At 40.3% G+C, this 22,699-nt stretch overlaps 1 protein-coding gene across 1 annotated transcript in view; it reads right to left on the minus strand.

Annotated features, from left to right (window-relative positions):
* Positions 1–22,699, minus strand: part of dnah6 (dynein, axonemal, heavy chain 6) — a 241,124-nt gene that overhangs the window by 148,390 nt on the left and 70,035 nt on the right. Inside the window, exons 23-32 of the mRNA XM_059644490.1 lie at positions 22,038–22,134; positions 21,129–21,342; positions 20,187–20,351; positions 13,968–14,081; positions 11,555–11,680; positions 8,281–8,436; positions 7,482–7,643; positions 7,130–7,267; positions 6,771–6,938; positions 5,363–5,511 (exon numbers count right to left, since the gene is read on the minus strand). Coding sequence (XP_059500473.1) covers positions 5,363–5,511; positions 6,771–6,938; positions 7,130–7,267; positions 7,482–7,643; positions 8,281–8,436; positions 11,555–11,680; positions 13,968–14,081; positions 20,187–20,351; positions 21,129–21,342; positions 22,038–22,134 — 1,489 coding nt within the window. The remainder of the gene's footprint in view (positions 1–5,362; positions 5,512–6,770; positions 6,939–7,129; positions 7,268–7,481; positions 7,644–8,280; positions 8,437–11,554; positions 11,681–13,967; positions 14,082–20,186; positions 20,352–21,128; positions 21,343–22,037; positions 22,135–22,699) is intronic.

Below are 22,699 nucleotides of genomic sequence, written 5' to 3' on the forward strand. Positions count from 1 at the left end.
CATAAGACCATAAGACATAGGAGTGGAAGTAAGGCCATTCGGCCCATCAAGTCCACTCCGCCATTTAAATCATGGCTGATAGGCATTTCAACACTACTTCTCTGCACTCTCCCCATAGCCCTTGATTCCTTTTGAGATCAAGAATTTGTCGATCTCTGCCTTGAAGGCATCCAATGTCCTGGCCTCCACTGCACTCTGCGGCAATGAATTCCACAAGCCCACCACTCTCTGGCTGAAGAAATGTCATCTCATTTCAGTTTTAAATTTACACCCTCTAATTTTAAGGTCGTGCCCACGGGTCCTAGTCTCCCCGCCTAGCGGAAACAACTTCCTAGCGTCCACCCCTTCTAAACCATATATTATCTTGTAAGTTTTTATTTCATCTCCCCTCAACCTTCTAAACTCTAACGAGTACAATCCCAGGATCCTTAGCCGTTCATCATACGTTAAATCTACCATTCCAGGGATCATCTGTGTGAATCTCCGCTGGACACGCTCCAGGGTTAGTATGTCTTTCCTAAGGTGTGGGGCCCAAAATTGGACACAGTATTCTGAATGGGGCCTAACTACAGCCTTATAAAGCCTCAGAAGCACATCGCTGCTTTTATATTCCAACCCTCTTGAGATAAACGACAACATTACATTTGCTTTCTTAATTACGGACTCTACCTGCAAGTTACCCTTTAGAGAATCCTGGACCAACACTCCCAGATCCCTTTGCACTTCTGATTTGCGAATTTTCTCACCGTTTAGAAAATAGTCCATGCCTGTATTCTTTTTTCCAAAGTGCAAAACCTCACATTTACTCACATTGAATTTCAGCCATTTCCTGGACCACTCTCCTAAACTGTCTAAATCTTTCTGCAGCTTCCCCACCTCCTCAGTACTACCTGCCTGTCCACCTATCTTCGTATCATCGGCAAACTTTGCCAGGATGCTCCCAGTCCCTTCATCCAGATCATTAATACATAAGGTGAACAGCAGTCCTTTGTGTTTTCAAGCTCTCCCTTTTCCATCTCACCTTGCACCATTCATGTTTTCTTCATTTGGGGTGTGTATCTTTCCCTTCAACATTACCATCAACTATTCCAGAAAATGACTCCTCCAACAATTCTCCTTGTGATTCTTAAATATAATACATAATTTGCCATATTTTCAGAAATCTCAAAGAATTTGGGTGCTTGCAGGCCAACATTTTAACACTCCTATTTAGCTTGTCAAACATTTTTACAATTTATTTTCAGATCTTTACATTAGATAAAGTTATAAGCGTTCATATCAATGTCGTTTTATTTAGCTGTTGGTTCTTTGGGTGTGGTAGTTTCTGGAATATATTCTTGCCCTCGAAGATGTAAACCAGCATCTTGAACCACTGCCGTACATGTGGTGTTTGTATTCCCACAGATTTGGATAAGAGCTTCAGGATTTTGAGACGGCAGTCTGGGAGGAAAGTCAATATATTTCAAATTCTAAATGGCGTTTGGCTCAGGAAGGGAATATGCAGCTGGTGGTGACGCATGAGCCTGCTGCCCTTGTTCTTTTCGGTAGTAGGGATTGCAGATTTCGAGGTACAATCAAAAAAAGCTCAGTGACTTGCAGTGGTATATCTTGTAGATAACACATACTGCCTGCACTCTGTCCCAGTGAAAGTTTAAAGTGATGGATGGGGTGCCAGTCAAGCATTTTATTTTGACTAGGACAGTATCTAGTTTCTTAAAAGTTGGATCTTCACTCATCCAGGTAGGTGGATTGTATTCTATCACATGCCTGGCTCAGCACTCTCTCTAGGGAAATTGCATCCTTCCTACAAATAGGGGACCTGAATTGCAAGCAGTATTCCAGTGGTGGCCTAATTGGCATTTTATACAGTTCCAGCATTATCAGCCAGCCCTTGTATCCTATGCTTCAGCTAATAAAAGCAAGTATGCCATATATGTCTTATTAATCACCTCTTGAACCTTCAGGAATCTTTGTATATGCACAAGAAGGACCCTCCGATGTTTAATACTTTCTATGGTCCTTCAATTTATAGCATAATTCCTTGCCTTGCTAGCCATATCTTTTAGCCAATTTTGGATCTAATGTGCCATTTTGCCTAGGATCCCGTGTGTACTCACTTTCTTGACCAGGCTGTCATGAGGGACCTTATCTAAAGCACTGTTAAAATCCACACAGACCTTGTCAAATCCATGATTCTCATCAACAATATTTCGTACTTTTCTAATTCTTGTAAGCAGCAATTAACCAAAACGATCCTTTTACAATCTTAAAGATCTTTATCACGCCAGCTGTCAACCTGTCAAACCCTCTTGACAGATATTGTTGCTTCTTCTACTGTCATCCTTATAAATTGTTTTTGTACCTTCACTCATTTCTCTATATCCTTTGAATGATTATGGGGTTCAGATTGGTCAACAATGGTCTAATTAAAAATCTATATAAGTTTACCAAAATCCCTTTGTAATTCAGCTCATTGTGAAATTAACTTTCGTGTTTTGACTACCTTTATGCACTTACTAAACTGTAAAATTATTTGTGGTGGCCTGTGCAATTGTAGGTTTCTCTGTTTCTCTATTTTATTTAAATACTTTTGGCTGGATTTCGACAAACTTCCTACTGGTGGCAAGATTGTATGGCAATGGGAAAGGATCTGGCATGCCCAATGCTTCTCAAACAATTTGACTTCCTGAACATTTCTTCATTTTCCAAGGAACACATTACGTCTTTACATGAGTTGGGAATTTCTGCCTCCACCACCAAATCAGGCAGCAAATTTTAGACACCCATAACACACTTCTCATGTTCCCATATACCAATTTCCTTCAATCTGGCTTGATGATTAACTTTTCTGCTAGGAGAAAAGGATCTTTTCTACTTACTCCTTCTAGTACCCTCATAATTCTGCACACCTCAATTAAGTCATCTCTCAAGCTCCTCTTTTCCAAGATCTAACTTTACTCTTTGCCGCAATTTTCAAGTCCTGACAACATTAATTTAAATGTCCTCTGTGGTGCCTGCTGAACAATTTTATTCTTCCTATCATGCAGTGAACAGAACTATACACAAAATTCCAGGTGTGGTCTAACCAGTGTCTTATATAGTTCCAGCATTACATCACTGCTTTGTATTCTACACTTCATCCAAAAAAAGAAAATTTTCTCTTATTTTTCTTTCCCATATTATCTGTTTTTGCTTCAGGTAGTTAATGTTGGAGAAACTGAACAAGTCTAGTAGCATTGGAAAGAGAAACAAAGCAAATGTTTCAAGTTCAAAAACTGTTCTTCAGAATTTATTTACCTATCCTGCCACTTCCAAGGGCCTATAGCCATGCACTCCAAGATCTCTCAATCCCTCTATTCCTCTCAGTGTCCTCCTGTTAATTGTGGATTCTCTAGCTTTGTTTACCCTCAGCAAATGCACTACTGCACATGTATACAGATTGAATTTCATTCGCTATATTTCCACCAACTCAGCTAAACCATTTATATCATTCCGGAGTACGTCTTTATCCTTCTCACTATCGACTACAAGTCAATTTTTGTGTTATCTGCAGACTTTTCAAATATGCCTCCCACAATCAAGTCCTAAACATTAGTATACACCTTAAACATCACCGAACCAAAACAGAGTCCTGTAGAACATTACTGGAAACTGCCTTCCATCTGCAAAAACATCAATCAACCATTACCCTTTTTTTCTGTCACTCAGCTGTGTTGGATCCAACTTGCCAAATTTCCACATATTCCACTGGCTTTCACTTTTCTGACCAGTCTGCCATGTGCAATTTTGTCAGATGTCTTTCTAAAATCCATAAAATCAACATCCATTGCAATACTACAGAATCCACAGAATGTGTTGCTAATCCATAGAATCCCTACAATGTGGAAGCAAGCCATTCAGCCTATTGAGTTCACACCAACCCTCTAAAGAGCATCCCACTCGGGACCACCACCTACTTTATTCCTGCATTCCTCACTCCTAGACACTATGGGCAATTTAGCATAGCCAATCACCTACCCTGCACATCTTTGAACTGTGGGAGGAAACCGGAGCACCTGGAGGAAACCCTTGCAGGCACAGGGAGAATGTGCAGACTCCACACAGACAGTCACCCAAGGCTGGAATTGAATAGGTCCTTGGTGCTTTGAGGCAGCAGTGCTAACCACAGTGCCACCCTAATACCCTTATCAATCCTCCTTGATATTACTTGGAAAAAAATCAAGTCAGTCAAGAAGATAAAAACTTCCATTAACAAAACCATACTGACCATCCCTCATTAATATTTGCTGAAGTGACAATTTCCCTTCTTTTAAAATTAATATTAATAATTTACCCGAAGTTAAAATGATTGACCTATAACTATTAGGCACATCCCTTGTCATACCAAAAATCCTTTGAAAATCCAAAAGCACTTCATGTGTTACCCTCATAGCCACTGGTCTGTTACTTCTTCAACAGATTCCATGAGATTAGTTAGCATAACCTTCTAGTATGAAATGTGCGCTTTTATATCTTCAGTCTTTTCTTGCTTACTATTATAACTTTGAGCAAGGATTTTGTTAGTTTTCCCACAACCAGTATTTAAGCATATTGATCTCTGGACCTCTCACTTTCTAAATACAGAAATTACACGCCAGCTTTGCATCGACCTTTTTGGCTATTCCATCTTTAAATCAAGCATATGTGTATGCCTCTGTTATCTCTTCATGTATTTATTTTAATGATCTGTTCATCAACACTAATATTATAGCATGATCTAATTAATTCTACTTTAATTTTCAGGACCCATCCTCAAAGCCATAGGGTAGATTTTGAACTTGGTTAAAACTGATGAAACAATGTGGAACAATCCAAATGCATGGGAAGAAAGTGGCCAAATGGTAATATTGTTTAATTAGTAATAGAGAGGGCCAAGCTAATGCGTTGAGGGCATAAGTTCAAATGCCACTATAGTAGCTGATCAAATTTAAATTCAACTAATAAAATCTGGAATTGTAAACTAGTTGCATTTTGGTGACCATGAACCTATCACTTATTTCAAAAACTTATCAGGTTCACTCAAGTCCTTTAGAAAAGGAAATCTGATACCCTTAACTCGTCCAGCCTTCACGTGACTCCAGGCCTGCAGTAAAGTGGTTGATTCAATTTCCTCTAAAATTGCCTATCAGCTAGTTCAAATGGTATTCTTGCAGTGACACCAACAGCCACAAAAGAATAAAGACATTTCCACTGATTTCAGTCATAATCAGATGATTTCTTTAATGCTCATTTTAATGACCTGCACAGTCACCAGCCTTACATTCTAACAATAAGTACAGAATCTATCCCCAGTCAGAAATAAGTATACCAACTTGCTGCTTACCCAGCCATGACAAGCACAGACTTGACTGCTCTCATACCAAAGTCATAATGATCCTGCTGGGATAGTTGTTCACTGCATAATTTGTACATCTGGGTCATCTTTCGAGCCAAAACCTTACTAGATTCAAAACCTTCTGAATACAAGATGACCTAAAACAAAAAATAGGTAAATAAATAGATAAGAAGATCATAATGTCTTTTAATTATATTTATCAATGACTTACTTGAAGAAACAGTGAGTCAGATACTCTAGTTGCTGCTAAGACGAAATCAGGCGGTGCACTAAGTGGCATAGATTAGAACAGACATTTGCAAAATTGACAGATTAAGTGATTATGTAAAAGTGTGGTAAATATCTTGAGCGTGGAGAAATATGAGATAATTCAGCTTGACTTAAAAAAGGCAAAACAACTTATTTTCTAAATGGCAACAAAGTAGGAATTATAAAAGGAGAGTCAAAAATTAGAGGTCCATGTACGCACATCATTAAATAATAGTAGACCGCTAAAAATATATAAAGGTCAAAAGCACCTTGCACTTTATCTCAAAGACGTCAGAAAACAAAGCAGTAAAACTTTATGCTATTATTTAGTAAAATACTGATTAAACATTCTGATCTGGCGTCAGGACCTCAGGAAGGATTCATCAACATTGGATCAGATAGAACACTGAGTGTTAAATGATCAGGGAAAGTTGCACAGTCTGTGCTTTTATCCCTTGACTATAAAGCATCAGCTGGGGGATTTATGATGATTAGAGGCAAAAATGGCATAGATTTGCATTTGTACGTGGTCTTTCATGATCACCTGGTGTACAGTCAATTAAATACTTTGGAAGCATAGTCGCTTCTGTATGTAGGGAATTGTAATAGCTAATTTGCACACAGCAAGCTCCCACTAATGACCAGATAGTCTGTTTTTGTGATATTATGCTGAATCTTGCTGTGGAATCAGAGATCTTACTTGTGAGCCGGATAGCCAGTGACAGACTTGGTGGCTCTCCAAACACCAGTCAAGCAGTGGTAAAGTCACTCGGGGCTCAAGCCCTGCCCAGCAAAGAGCTTCCAGCCAGTCAGAGGCTGGTAGCTCTTCAGGCTAGCAGGATCCTTGACCAGGCTGCCACCTTCAGGATCATGATGTCTCCCCTGCCAGTTAAGTAAGGGTAACATATATTGACCATCCTTAACTGTCCTTAAGGGGGTGCTGATGAGCCATCTTCCGAAACTGCTGGCATCGATGTGAATTTTTCTTGATAAAAATAAATTAACCAAATTTGAAATTTATGGTCTTAATTTTCTTAATCAAAGTTTGATTAGTCCAGCTAACTGAATAACATTGTTCCTATTATTTAATTACTATAAACCAACAAAGAAAGGAATAAGACATAAACAAAGGCATCAGTACAATTACCTCAGCAATAAGGGCATAGTTTGGAACCATCATTGCAATGGGTCTAAAAAGAGCCTTTAAATTGTCAGGTAATTCTGTTCTTCCAGCATAACCTGGATTCATAGTAATGAATGCTGCACAAGACATAACCAACTTGATCTCTCTACCTTCAAACATGAAACGAGAAAGCTGCAGAACAAGAAAATAGCATTACTGTTATTCACGCTGATTTCCAAAGTTTTCAATTCTCTTCTACCAAAATGATGGCCACTGGTTTGGCGAACCACCTTTCCCTCCACCCAGTGAAAATTCATCCCCATGTTACTACACAAATTACAACCTCATTATTGAGCCTTTTTGGTATTTGAATAAAGTGTTACCTTAGCTGCTTTAGCATTTCTAATGGTGATGAGCTGCTGAGCAATGACAGAAAGCACTTCAATATCAATCCGGTTGAACTCATCAAAGCAGCACCAAGCTCCTGACTGAGCTAAACCACTGAAGAAACGCCCCATCATCTGGAAAAGAACATAAATTTAGTCATCGCACATTAATTTATGATGCAGAATAATGGTTGTAAACCAAAAAATAAGGCAATAAAGAGCCTTTGCTCATTCTTTATTGCATATTCTATAATATTGTCCATTAAAGCGATAATGATATACACATTAAAGAGATGTGGAAATTCTGTCTTCATATCAATTAAATTTCCTGCATTTCTCATTAACCTACCTTGTAATCTAAACCTTCAGAGCAATTAAAAACAACGCACTGGATGGCTAGGGCCTTGGCAAGATCTTTGGTTGTTTCTGTTTTACCAGTACCAGCAGGGCCAGCTGGAGCTCCTCCTAGATCTAGCTGTAATGCTCCCATGAGGCAGAGGTAACAACGGTCCTAAGGTAACCAAGACAATTTAATTATTTAATCCCTTTTTTGCAAAATTTTAATACAGAATCAATGTACCGCTCATTTACAAAACAGACTGAATGCCATCCTGTTAGTTAGTATGTTTTTCTACCAACGGTACAGACAGACAATCTCTTTACAGTTTCCTCATTTTTCTATGTTGGCATATTTCTCATTCAAATATGGAAATAACTGAGGTTATTTTCTAAGTTAAAATTGGGAAAATGGAGATAATAAGGACAGACCAATTGCTATTTCAGATTTTAAATAAGCTGCCAAATAGAAGTCCTGCTTTGCTTTGCATAGCCCTAAGATTTGCCTCATGGAAGAGGCTTTGTACATGTTTAACAAGAAATTTCAGGTCAGGATACTATAAACTTATCACAGACTGCATGAGAATGTTTATATCACGTGATGGAGTCACTAATCTCCCTCAAGCTTTAACAGTACTTTTTCACACCACCACCAGAGGGGCAATTTATAAATGAGACAATACTTGTACCACTAAAGCAAGCTGAATTTCTGCACTGTTCCCACTACTATCAGTGAACCATTATTGCTATTCACATTATTTTCTCCCTACTTTAAATTTCAAGTAACTACCATCATCACTAAATGTGCTTACAGTAAGTGGTGTAATGACCAACCGAGGAGATGCTCCCAGGTACTCATAGCCATATGTATAAATAGATAGGGCCATCATAGCCACACAATTGTCTGCATCAAGATCCCAGTAATAGCGTAGCTGTCGTTGCCACTCAAAATTATTTACTGTGTCCACCTACAAAAAAAGGAAGTTAAAGAATGGTTATCATTAACAGAAAACTGAGTAATTTAAACAAGCTTTTTTCATATTTATCAATATTTTCAAATGACATTAAAATGTAAAACTGAAATATACAGGGGATTTTAAATGGCATCTGATGACAGGAGAAAATCCATATTCTCAGCTATATTCCCAGCTACCAGCATCAGAATGAGCCACTTGTTAATTTTAACTGTTGGGTTTTACTCATCCAGACATAATTTCATATCAAAAAGGCAGATATCAGTAGATAGGGATATTAAGAATTAAGGTTCTAAATGCTTTTCCTGCCCATTCTATTATATTTCCCATGGGGTATCAAACTGTCCTGCATTATTTTTCTAATTTTACTTCAATTTCTCCACTTAGCCTTGAAACATTTAATTCCATCCCTTTCGTCTCAGTCATGTTTATGTTGTGCTCCTAGCATTTTGTAATTCTATATTTCAAGGTCAGCTCATGGTTTGATTTTCCACATTATTACCAATTCAACCAGCTTGTGTGGCCTGTCATTCAACTCAAAAAGTCTAATATTCTACCCACAAACATTGTGTTGAACGGTTTTCATTACTATCAAGGTGGTCCAGATTTTGTTATGGCCACTGTGTGTGAAATGTTCTTCTATTGTTGGGGTGCCTACTTATCATTCATTACTCAAAACCAAAAATAGCAATTCATCTTGTTGTTACAAGGATACACTGTCAGTTCGACTTTGCTGATGCTGCGACCCTTTGTAATTTATCCAAACACCCTTCTCTATTTAAATAGAAAGAACTGTGGATGCTGGAAGTCTGAAACTTTGTGTTAACAGTGTTAACACTTCAAGTTCAGTGATGCTTCAGCAGATAGTCAAATGTTAAATCTGTTTTTCTCTTAACAGATGCTGCCAAGTTTGTGTTTATTTAGCACCCTGTTTTTGTTTCACCCTCCTTAATTTGTTCTCCATGTTTGCTGTATAATCTGTTACAATTATGAGGTTTAAAGGATTATTATATTTTGATATTATAGCTTTAAAAGTAGGGTAAATGAAAGGGTGTATATGACCTGTTCTGAAGTCTGCATTACAGTAAACTTGGAGATAATAAAAATTGCCAATCCTGGAGTCAGAGATAACACAGTGTGGAGCTAGAGGAACACAGCAGGCGAGGCAGCGTCAGAGAAACAGGAAAGTTGATGTTTCCGGTCGGGACCCGATTTCTGAAGAAGGGTGCTGACCTAAAACATTAATTTTCCTGCTCCTCTGATGCTGCCTGGCCTGTTGTGTTCCTCCAGATCCACAGTGTATTACAGTAAACCTAGACCACTAGTTAGAGATCAAAGGAAAGCTAACATAACTTCTTGAGAATAAGCTGCAAAGTATTTGTAAACAGATGATGGCAATGTTCTCTTCAATTTTAATAAGTAGAGTCTGAATCTCCTAAAGTCTTAGAAGGGTGTTGGAGATACTGTTCTGTAAAGGATCATTTACTTCTGAAATGAAAATAAGTTAGGATCAATGATTGCTAATTAGCATTTTTGTGATCAGTTTACTAGCTTCACTAAAAATTAATCAATACCACAGTTCATACACATATACACATGGCAGTTCTGTATGAAGTCAGTATGACTTCACCTGACGAAGGACCTTGTAATTTTAAGGAAACCTTGTTTGACCAAAGTGTCATGTCATGTGGCTTTTAACTTTGTCCTCCCCAGTCCAACACCAGTATCTCCACATCAAGTTCTGCACGGTCAGAGAGAAGAGACGTGGTTCTGCAAGTTACCACTAATAGACATGACAGACAAATTGCTTTTAGATTAAAAGACTTTTCTTTCTGCCATCGATCTATACCAGGAAATGAAACTAACATGGCTGGGACATGATGAATCATTGGGCCAGGTTTTAACTGGTTTGAGAAACTTGAGAAATGAAGGGAAGCAGCTGGAGATGGTCAGTCAAAGCTACAACAGGAATGCAAAATCACTTGGAAGGTTGGATCTCCTGTGGACTAATTGCTAGAGACTGTGCCTATTTATAAAATGTGGAAGGTGGCAGATATTATAAAGAAGATATTGTTGCAATGTTGTAGCTGATAGCAACATATATTTAGGCATGAAATGATAAGAATAAATTTTTAGAGGTTGCTATTTAACTATTTGCTAGTTACGGCATTATCAGTGCTCATAAATTAATGAAACAAAAGTAAAATAGTGCGCTTAATCTAAAGTGCAAAGGGATTTAGGTATTCTAGTGTATGAGTTATAAAACATTAATATGCAGATGTAGCATATAATTAGGGCAGCTAATTGAATGCTATTCTTTATTCAGACAGGAACTGAAAATAAAAGAATGTAATACTCTATCTCAAATATTGTGTACAGTCTTGGCCTCCTTATTTGAGAAAGGATGTTTTTGCATTGAAGAGGGCTCTGAAGAGATTTACCAGATTTATAGTTGGAATGAGTGGGCTGTCTCAGAAGGATATGCTGGACAGCCTGTGTTTGGTTCAGAAGAAGTTTGGAAAAGTAAATGGTGACTTCATTGAAATGTGTAAGGTTCTGAAAAGTCTTGAAAATGAAAAGGATGTTTTCTCTTACCCCTGAACTCAGAGACACAGTTTTAAATTTTGGATTCTCTTCTTCAGGTCCAAAATGAGGAGAATTACTTTTATGAGAGTTGTGAAAACACTCTCCATCTGAAGGCAGTGGAAACAGAATCATCATACATTTTTAAGGCAAAGGTAAATAAATTCTTGTTAGGCCAAAGAATCAAGGATTTTTGGAGCTAAATGGGAATACAGAATTCAAAACACAGACAGATCAACCAAGTTCTGAAGAAGGGTCACTGAACACGAAAGATTAACTCTGCTTTCCCTTCACAGATGCTACCAGATCTGCTGAGTTTTCCCAGCAATTTCTAGATTAGTTTTTTATTTAATTGTGGAGCAAACTCATGGAGCTGAAAGGGCTACTCCTACTCCCTATAAGTATCCATGCATGTTTACTTTTGAACTAGAACTTCTGAGAACTGGGAAAAGACCACTTTGATTAATAGCATTGTTTTCAACAATGAGGCACAGGTCGTGGCAACAAAATTTCTTGCAATGATAGATACCTTTTCTTTCACCAGCTCAGTGACAATGTCTCTTGCATGAACATCAACGGTTATGAGTGCAGTCACAATACTTCGGTGCAGAGTTAAGAGCTTTCCTCGAACTAAAGCAGCTAGAGCATTAAGTCTCTATAAGGAAACATAGCATCATTACACAGCATTTTTCAGTCATAAACAGTTCCCATTAGTATAAAATTGATGAGATCCCTCAAAATAATGCACACTTATTTACATTTCAAACTAAATTATTGCTTCACAATCATGAATTCACATCTAAAGTGTTGTAGAAACTACAAGTTCGTTTCGTTTTTAAAAAAAGTGCTCTTAATAACATGGCTTTACAAAATATATTGTTACTATAGGATTTAGAGGTTCTGTACAGAGAGCATACTAAATAAAGTGTCCTACTTTGACAGTCTGACATTGAGGGTGTGAGGACTTTGATTTTTTTTAATGTCAACCAGTATCACTATTTATCCTTGTGCCATTATCACTTTCTATTATTTAATTTCTTCTATTTCCCAAACAATCTTTGCATTCGGTTCTCTCTGCCTTTCTTTTGTTCAATACTCACCTTACCTGTCACATCTTTCAGTTTTACCCACTCTGAATGAAGGCAATAACATGCACAACATTTGTGAGAGTGCCCCACCTAATGGTTAGAGAATTAGTGAGAACCAGGAATTACCCCATATGGACCTCACCCCACTACCTCACTGCCCAATGTATTTACCAGGTGCTCACTGGGATAGTGTTTAGTCTCCCTCACATTGATTGGGATGACATTCCAAAATCTGCTGGCCAATTGGAGGCTGGAAAATTGCAGCTAATGAAAGGGCCTTTGGTATGGGCTTCTTCTTCCCAAGGCTAGGTTCCTTGTTAGAGCGCTCAGGGCCTGTGAATGAGTGACACCCTGTTGCAACCCCATCCTATCTCAAACTAATCCACAGACAAACATGGTAGAAGTCAGAGGGTGGTTTCTCTGCATAAGAAGTACTTTGGTTGAACACCAGCGGTAGTGGGATGAGTCTTTAAACAATCCTCAAATGGCTACTTAAGCACATCAAGCAGTAAAACTGCCATCCACTCAACTTGATTGTGGAAAAATGGGAACACAGTATGAATTCCACGCTATACTTATCCACCACAATAAAAGGGCCCCAAACCTGTCTTAGGTGTGCGTGTTCAATTCCATTCATTGACACTGTCTCTCCCTTTCTAGGTGCTGCCCTGCTGTGTTCTTCCAGAATTTTATGTTTGTATTTTGGTTTAATTGGAGAAATGTAGAAAACGTAATCGTGGATTTGGCAGTTGACACATCCGTTAATTTGTCATTTGAAAAGGGTGTTCAAAACACAACAAGGGAGCATTGGGGCAGAGAATAAAGCTGGGTGTTATCAATTTAATGGGAATAAAGTGGGGGAGAAGAGTGGGTGTCTGATGGGATGAACTTGGAGAGGACTTGTGTACAAATCTACAGTGAGAGAAAAGAAGTCAGTATTTAGCAAGCACAGGGAAAGAAGATATGTAGTAAATGTTCCTGAACAAATAGTCTCAATCTTTAATGACAAGTCGATAGGATCCTTGCTTCTTATTGAATCTGGGAGTGATTTGGATTGGGAAGAGAAGTTTAAGAACAGCCTGGGTAGTGATGAAAGGAAAACAAGTGCATAAGAACTGTGAGAAGGAGCAGTCAATTCAGCCCATTGAGCCTGCTCACCATTTAATGTGACCATGGTCGATCTCATCACAGTATCATCTCCACTTTCCTGCCTGCACTCCATAAGCCCTTCAGCCCATTACTAATTACAAATCTGCCTCCCCAGTAAATTTACTTGAAGTCCTAGCATCAACTGTATTCTGGTTAGTGAAATCCACAGATTCATGACCCCTTGAGATAAAAACTCTCCTCGAGGAAGTCAGGGATTATCTTTGCATTGCAGATGTCATTTCATCACCCAGAGAAAGTCAGAGTCAAAGGTGCTTGATGTGTTTCAGCCAGGTCTAATGCTAAATATCAAGGCCAGAGGTAGTAGTGCTGAAGCAAAGAGAGAATCCATTCCAATGTTGGAGTAAAACTTCAGCTTATAAGCCATTCACAAGAGTGATTTAAGCTTGTTGCAAGTTGAGAAGACTTCAACTAAATAAAACAACAACTTTGGATTCATGGCCTACAACAAAATATTACTTGCAAAATAGGTCACCTGAAAATTGTTTAATATAAATGATATAAAGTTCTTATAGGGGCAGCACTTCCAAATGATTCTGTCACATTCTGCCATATGAAGAACATATAGGATGGTAACTCTCAGGATTTGAAGCGATTGTAAGAAAGGAATTGAACATGTAATTTCTTGCTAATACAAAGAGTAATTGCATTCTTTTAAAAAGACTGCATAAACAAATTCTAAGTCACCTCAAAGTTAGTTTTTTCAAATTCAACAGTGGCTGCCACACGGTCATGGTCATCACTCTCCAGACAATGATGTAAATCGCGACACCACATCAGCTGTGAAATGGTCAATATGACCTGTGAATACATGAAAAAAAAAACTCAGACAGCACCTTTTGTTGCCATAAATAAAAATCTCTTATATTTGCGCACTTCATCATTTTGATTCTCAAGATATATTGCAGGATCATAGAATCATAGAATCCCTACAGTTGGCCCATCAAGGACACATTGACCCTCCGAACAGCCTCCCCCCCACACCCACCACTGCGCCCCCACCACCTATCCCCATAACACTGCATTTCCCATGGCTAATCCTCCGGTGTTGATCATCATTGTGAATAAAACAGGCAGGAGTAGTATCAGTTTATGACCAACATGGGCACAATGCCTGGACATTATGGGCAATTTAACATGGTCAATTCACCTACCCTGCACATCTTTGGATCGTGAGAGGAAATCGAAGCACCCAGGGGAAACACACACAAACATGGGAGAATGTACAAACTCCACCCAGTCACCCAAGGGTGGAGTCAAACCCAGTCCCCTGGTACCCACTGAGCCACCATGCCACCCAGAGGGTCCTTCATATTCAATTAATGATTTTGAAAACCTCTGTTTTCATATAAGCGAGTACATCAGACATGTTTGCTGTTTATGCGAGTTTAGGCAATGAGATGAGTAACAAATTATTTTTAGTGGCATACTTCAGAGATAAATGATGAACAGGACATTGGGAAACTTCCTGGTTACTCCTTGTATTCACAAAACCTACCTTCCATGATGCTCAAATACAAACAAATAATACAACTACACTACATTTTATACATGAGAGTTTCTGCATTAAATCCGATCACCTCCAGTAACAAGGCATACAGATTGTAGCATGAGCATGCCAAACTTCCAGTATGGAATTCTACCATGAACATTCAACTATGACATCTTCAATGTGAATAAAGCTGGCAGACATAGTATCAGTTTGTCACCAACAGGAGTACAAATTTCATGGAACAGACAGGCCCAATCATGGCAGCATGACTCCCATGTCAGTTCTGAACTAATGACCAGTCAAATGCAGATGGCAACTTCTAGGCATCAAACTGAAAATAGATACTGCTCCGAGATGAGGTGAGGAATGAGTTATTCTCAGAGGTGAAAGAATGAAGTATGAATATTCTAAGAGGAAGAATAAAGAGGCTACATATTGTTGGTCAAGACCATCAGTGAAATATAGGGTCAAAAGAATCTAGCTTCAAGAAATAACAACATTTCTTTGGGAAGGCTTGTGTTGGCCCACAGCTCTCTGTATGACTTTTCCATTGCCATCCTTGTTCTTATTATATTTCCTTTGCTCTTATCTTTCGTAGACATTATGTTTCCAAATACTTGAATTCTTGTATCTATTCTAATATTTTTACATTTATCAATTAATGATTTTTTTTGGTGATTTTGAAATGTGCAAAACTTTGGTTCACTGATATTCACTTTCATTTTAAAGTTCATGCCTGCAGTTGATGGACTGCAGAGGATGGACTGTACTGTCACTTCAACAAATGTTGTCAGTCTGCTGGCCAGGTACATAAACTGTCAGAAGTAGCAATCTAGATAATAAGGCCATTTAAAAAAAAGCAAACCATGCACGGGGGTTTGTTGAATATAGATAGATACTTTTCATAATTTTCCTGATTTTCACACGTGCAGGTTACATTACACTTAGAGGGTTGTGTACAGTTCACAACCGTAAAAAAGAAACAAAAATACCTCAGAAGTGACAAAAAAAGGCATATATTTCTTCTGGTGGGGACTAAATTACTATAGGGCTGAGGAGCAGCATGAATGTTGCATGAGAGAGAAGATGGAGTGGAATGATGAGCTTCGTAGATGGTTGATAAAGAAGGACCTTGCTGATTTCCTGCACTGCACAACCACATCACAAACCTGAAACATCTGGAAACTCGTGCAATGGGATGGGAGAGTATTTGCTTGATAAATATTCCTTGGAGGTGGGCAGTTAAAATGGCATCAACTATTGTCACTCTATTGAATGTAGAGTAAGTACATTTCCAACCTCGGCTGGACAATACAAGATGAGCAAAGAGCTTTCAGAAAACCAAAGCAAAGAACTGTGAATTCTGGAAATCTGAATCAAAAACAATAAATAGCTCTAAGTTTCTACAGCAATTTCTATTTCGTTTTAATTTAATTGCTCTATCACAAAAGTAACAGTCATTCTATTGCTCTATTCCTCAGTCACCTTGCTCTATGCCTTCATTATGGCAACAGTTTCATGTATGCTCATATGGGAACAACAGATTGTTTGTGGGCCTCACTGCACCAGTCATCACCTCTAGTGAAGTATCACAGACCTTGCCAGCTATGATCCCTTTACTCTAAGGCATTGTGCCAATTTGTGATAATGCTTCACACTTGACGTATGCCAATACCAGCCCTCTCTTACATTAGTAATATTTGCAATTGAATCTGAAAATTAAATTATAATTTAGTTTAACATCACAACATCAACCTAGATGGTGAACAATTGGACACCTTGCTAAGCACACATTTGTTGAAGTGACAGTACAGTCCATTCTCTGTCTGATTTCTGACTGCCCTGTTAAGAAGGCAGATAAATTTTCTGTAGGAACTGAATAATAGAGATGCTTGAACACTTAGGCATGTGGCTTGGTCACAAAAATGAGAAACATTTTTTTAAAAATGACCATTAAAATATGCCACATTGCTAGTCTCTGCTCATTACCACCCTTAAATATATTCCAGTGTCAGCGTTAAACGCAGGGTCCTACTGAATGGATAAACAAATGTGCAAAAGTGAGCATGCACTTTTAGATGCACGGAACAAATTCACCAAAGCTCTGAAAAGCATTTTGTAAACCCCAATCACTTACATTCTAGAAAGACAAAGGTAGCAAATACGTGGGAGTGCCATCACCTGCAAATTCCTGTCCAAGCCACTTATCATCCTGACCTGATGTACATATACCAAAGGGACTGCAGCAGTTCAAGAAGACAGCCACCACCACCTTATCAAGGGCAACTGGAAACAAGCAATAAATGCTGGTTCAGTCAAGCACTACTTCTCAGTAATAAAGAAAAAAAAAGTCTGACATCGCACCTCTACTGATATAACCCTTAAATGAATTTCCAATTTCACTTTAACTTTAGCTCCCTCAATGACTTGATGAGTTCTCCAATGAGGTATGGAAAAAACAGTGTGAACAGGTAACCATTAATGTGTGCCACAATCCAGGCTGAATGATTCAATGTAATGCAAAAAAAGACAAATGGTCTCACAAGTGACCAAGGTCAACAAAAGTAATTTCACTTCATATTCTATCAACTGTACAACTGGTCAAATGCATTGCTCCATTCGCCGCACTTCCTTCACTCACTTACCAACAAACTCCATCAAACACGGCTCATGTCTCATGACACCACCAGGTACTCAGCACTGCTGCACATTTTCCAACCATCTCAATGCTTGCAATACACCACAAACTATTGTGCAAGCAAACACATCTCTTAAATACTTCACACCACACTCTTTTCTCTTGCAGGACAAGGTGACTCATAATCTTGTGAGGCTGGATGAACACAGCAGGCCAAGCAGCATCTCAGGAGCACAAAAGCTGACGTTTCGGGCCTAGACCCTTCATCAGAGAGGGGGATGGGGGGAGGGAACTGGAATAAATAGGGAGAGAGGGGGAGGCGGACCGAAGATGGAGAGTAAAGAAGATAGGTGGAGAGGGTGTAGGTGGGGAGGTAGGGAGGGGATAGGTCAGTCCAGGGAAGACGGACAGGTCAAGGAGGTGGGATGAGGTTAGTAGGTAGCTGGGGGTGCGGCTTGGGGTGGGAGGAAGGGATGGGTGAGAGGAAGAACCAGTTAGGGAGGCAGAGACAGGTTGGACTGGTTTTGGGATGCAGTGGGTGGGGGGGAAGAGCTGGGCTGGTTGTGTGGTGCAGTGGGGGGAGGGGATGAACTGGGCTGGTTTAGGGATGCAGTGGGGGAAGGGGAGATTTTGAAACTGGTGAAGTCCACATTGATACCATATGGCTGCAGGGTTCCCAGGCGGAATATGAGTTGCTGTTCCTGCAACCTTCGGGTGGCATCATTGTGGCAGTGCAGGAGGCCCATGATGGACATGTCATCAAGAGAATGGGAGGGGGAGTGGAAATGGTTTGCGACTGGGAGGTGCAGTTGTTTGTTGCGAACTGAGCGGAGGTGTTCTGCAAAGCGGTCCCCAAGCCTCCGCTTGGTTTCCCCAATGTAGAGAAAGCCGCACCGGGTACAGTGGATGCAGTATACCACATTGGCAGATGTGCAGGTGAACCTCTGCTTAATGTGGAATGTCATCTTGGGGCCTGGGATGGGGGTGAGGGAGGAGGTGTGGGGACAAGTGTAGCATTTCCTGCGGTTGCAGGGGAAGGTGCCGGGTGTGGTGGGGTTGGAGGGCAGTGTGGAGCGAACAAGGGAGTCACGGAGAGAGTGGTCTCTCCGGAAAGCAGCCACACTGAGCCCTGCCGCATCTTCACCATCCCCCCAGACCTCCCACTGACTGAGGACGAACGGTCAGTCCTGAGCAAGGGGCTCACCTTTGTCCCCCTACAACCACACATCAACGAATACCAGTCACGGTTGGACATAGAGCAGTTTTTCCGCCGTCTTCGCCTCCACGCTTACTTCTTCAACCGGGAACCCAACCCTCCTTCCACTGACCCCTTCACCCGCTTCCAACACAAGTCCTCCTCCTGGACACCACCCCCAGGCCTCCTACCCTCCCTCGACCTCTTCATCTCCAACTCCACCCCTGTCTGCTTTCCGGAGAGACCACTCTCTCCGTGACTCCCTTGTTCGCTCCACACTGCCCTCCAACCCCACCACACCCGGCACCTTCCCCTGCAACCGCAGGAAATGCTACACTTGTCCCCACGCCTCCTCCCTCACCCCCATCCCAGGCCCCAAGATGACATTCCACATTAAGCAGAGGTTCACCTGCACATCTGCCAATGTGGTATACTGCATCCACTGTACCTGGTGCAGCTTTCTCTACATTGGGGAAACCAAGCGGAGGCTTGGGGACCGCTTTGCAGAACACCTCCGCTCAGTTCGCAACAAACAACTGCACCTCCCAGTCGCAAACCATTTCCACTCCCCCTCCCATTCTCTTGACGACATGTCCATCATGGGCCTCCTGCACTGCCACAATGATGCCACCCGAAGGTTGCAGGAACAGCAACTCATATTCCGCCTGGGAACCCTGCAACCATATGGTATCAATGTGGACTTCACCAGTTTCAAAATCTCCCCTTCCCCCACTGCATCCCTAAACCAGCCCAGTTCATCCCCTCCCCCCACTGCACCACACAACCAGCCCAGCTCTTCCCCCCCACCCACTGCATCCCAAAACCAGTCCAACCTGTCTCTGCCTCCCTAACCGGTTCTTCCTCTCACCCATCCCTTCCTCCCACCCCAAGCCGCACCCCCAGCTACCTACTAACCTCATCCCACCTCCTTGACCTGTCCGTCTTCCCTGGACTGACCTATCCCCTCCCTACCTCCCCACCTACACCCTCTCCACCTATCTTCTTTACTCTCCATCTTCGGTCCGCCTCCCCCTCTCTCCCTATTTATTCCAGTTCCCTCCCCCCATCCCCCTCTCTGATGAAGGGTCTAGGCCCGAAACGTCAGCTTTTGTGCTCCTGAGATGCTGCTTGGCCTGCTGTGTTCATCCAGCCTCACATTTTATTATCTTGGAATCTCCAGCATCTGCAGTTCCCATTATCTCTGACTCATAATCTTCTTCTCTTTCCCTCACTGCAAACTTGCCTTTGTGCCATGTTACTTTCAGATACCCAAGACTGGACCAGGCGGTGACACAAGTGATTGAAGATCAACATGAAGGAAATACTGATAAGGAAGAAACATTTAATTAATTTATCACCTGCAGCTACCAGATCAGATATCAACATTGCATGTATTTTAGACAGTAGCACATGAGCAACGTCTGCATATGGTAGGTCATTAGACATCTATGAGCTGCAATAGATCTGGAGTAAGGGATCACCTGAGCGCCAGCTCCTAGAGGACGATGTCAGACAAATTTTGTTGGAAAGGACTTCTATTAGGTTGGCACTTGAAAGAAATTTTAACAAGCTTCAAAATACCTGAGAAGGATGTCCAGACACTACCCACTGGACTCTTGACTGAGTTTGATAATCACCAATTGCAACTTTGCATAAACGTCGAAGAGATGAGAACATAGCTTCTTCGACTTTTCCAAGCCAATCTTCTACATTTCCTCTTGCTTTAAGTCCCTTTCCTAAACCAACCTGTAATGCAGAAACAAAATGGTTATTTCACCAAGCAGTGATAATAATAAAAACAAGTCAAGCCAGCCCCTTTATACTTAATAAATTCTCAGTAAGAACTTAGTTAAAGCCAATTGACTTATTATGGCATCACTCATTTAAAAACAGCATTCTGTTTAATTGGCTTTATTTATTTCAGATTAGAACTTTGTAAAGGATTAGCATTTTCTCACGTTTCCAGGTTGAAATATTTTCATGGCATTTGGAGTTCTCTTGAAAGAAATTTATTTTCAATCTAGCTGTTTAAGACAAGGTATTAATGTTCTGCATGCATCCAAATTTCTTACTTCACTATCAAAAAGCAAATTACCTCTGTTCATTGTTATGTCAATACTTGCAAGGGGGTTGGTTAGTTTGGATAGATGGTTTGTGATGCAGAGTGACACCAGCAGCACAGGTTTGATTTCCATATCAGCTGACATGACCATGAAGGTCCCAGCTTTTCAACCTCTCTCCTCACCAGAGGCATGGTGACCCTCACGTTAAACAACCACCAGTCATCTCTCTCTAATAAGCGAGCAGCCCAAAGGAACTATCTTGGCTTTATATTTTAGTAGTTTGAAAGGAAATGAAGAGACTATATATGGTGAATCGAGCAGATAAGCTTGAATCTACCACATTGTAGCATAATGTCATACAAAAGGCTTTAATGTACATTGATGAACCTGTCAAAAGACAATCTAAGGAAATTCTAAAATGAACTTCAGAGTGCCACTACTCTGAGAAAAGCATCTTCACCTTTTCTCCTTCAGGGGAGAGCATCGCCAAGATATCATTGGTGTACACCTTCTCGGGTTCTCCCTCAGCTGTTTTCTCTTCAGTCTGAGAAGCTAGTGCAAATTCCAGTCTCGCAATTGCATCAAAGCATTTTCGCAGATGTGGCTGGACAGCCTGTGGGTTACGTGTCTGTGCCAGGATCTCCAACAGCTCATCATTGGATAAGAAGTAGAACCTTGAGATAGATGGGTCCAGGCATTAATTTATCAAATAATTAGTATCAAACACATACGTCATAAAACTTTTAGAATGGTCACCACTTTGACAAAGAATCAGACCACTGCCGAATGGGAGGAAAGTTCACCTCAAAAGGAACAGTTTTTAACTAAGATTTACCTAGACTTGTTTCAAGGTTCAAAATACACGAGCTGTGGGACAAATTTGCCTTCAAAACCTCCCAAAATCAAAAATGAGGCAACTAGTACCAGCCAGGAGCCCACACTTTTAATCCACTCCTTCACATCCTAGTTTTGCATTCAAACAAAGCTTTTTAGCGTTTCTGGTAAAGATTGGCAGAGGTCCTATTAAAGACTGTTACTTAAGCTTTGCATCATCCTTGGTGAATGCATTCATGGTAAACCACTGAGGAGGGCACAGCATGAAACAGTGGAAGTCACAAATAAAGTAATGCCTGCCCTGAGGTCCAGGGATGGGACGAAACGGCACTCTCTCAGGACTGCTTATGAAGCAGCATTGACACCATCTTGGGAATGGTTTATATCTATGCATCAAGTTGTCATGACAGATTGTTGAATTGTCGAAAAAGTGTTGAAAAGCAGACTAGTTTTATTTGATTCAAAAATTAGACAGCCTCTTCTGCTTTCATCAATAATGTAGGATGAAATAAACCAGTACACTAATAACACAAACCTGGGGAAGATCACCCGCTTAGATTCAAGATAAGCCTCCAGACATTTCAAAATTTGATCTAATAATGCATTGTTATTCAAGAAAATGTCCAACAAACCTAAAACATAAAATAGAAATTAGAAGTGAATTACACACAATAAAACAAACATTGAATGAAACAGCAGAAACAAATGGAGTTATTGAACAGGTCAAGCAGTCTCTGCAGAGAGAACATTTCTGCTCTATGTTGCTATATATTAAGGGTAGATTCAGCAGTGTTATACACAGAGAGAAGTGTACTGAGGGGAAGTGTAGCGTTCTGAAAGCTATTTTCATATTGACTCCATACATCAAAAGTTTTGTGAGACGTGCCAGTGAATATTGTTGTGGCATTCTTGCGTGTTTTTGCAGTTTTACCATCACAATCATAGTTCCAAAAACACAGAATTCTACAAAAACTCAGCGAGCCTGGCAGCATTTGTGGAGAGAACTATCTCCAGCCCAAACATTTAGTTTGTCTCTAGCATTTCAGTCTAATTCCCCAACTTATCCTTTCCAAATGTTACTTCATGCTTCCATTAAAAATAGAAAAAAGTTGTCAATGAAATAATAAAATGTCAAGCTGTCAAAACATTTACATTTCCTGTTCTTTATTTCTTTAAAAAATGCTGTTAGCAGCATCT

The sequence above is a fragment of the Stegostoma tigrinum genome, chromosome 3, assembly GCF_030684315.1.
Source record: "Stegostoma tigrinum isolate sSteTig4 chromosome 3, sSteTig4.hap1, whole genome shotgun sequence".
Taxonomy (NCBI): Eukaryota; Metazoa; Chordata; class Chondrichthyes; order Orectolobiformes; family Stegostomatidae; genus Stegostoma; species Stegostoma tigrinum.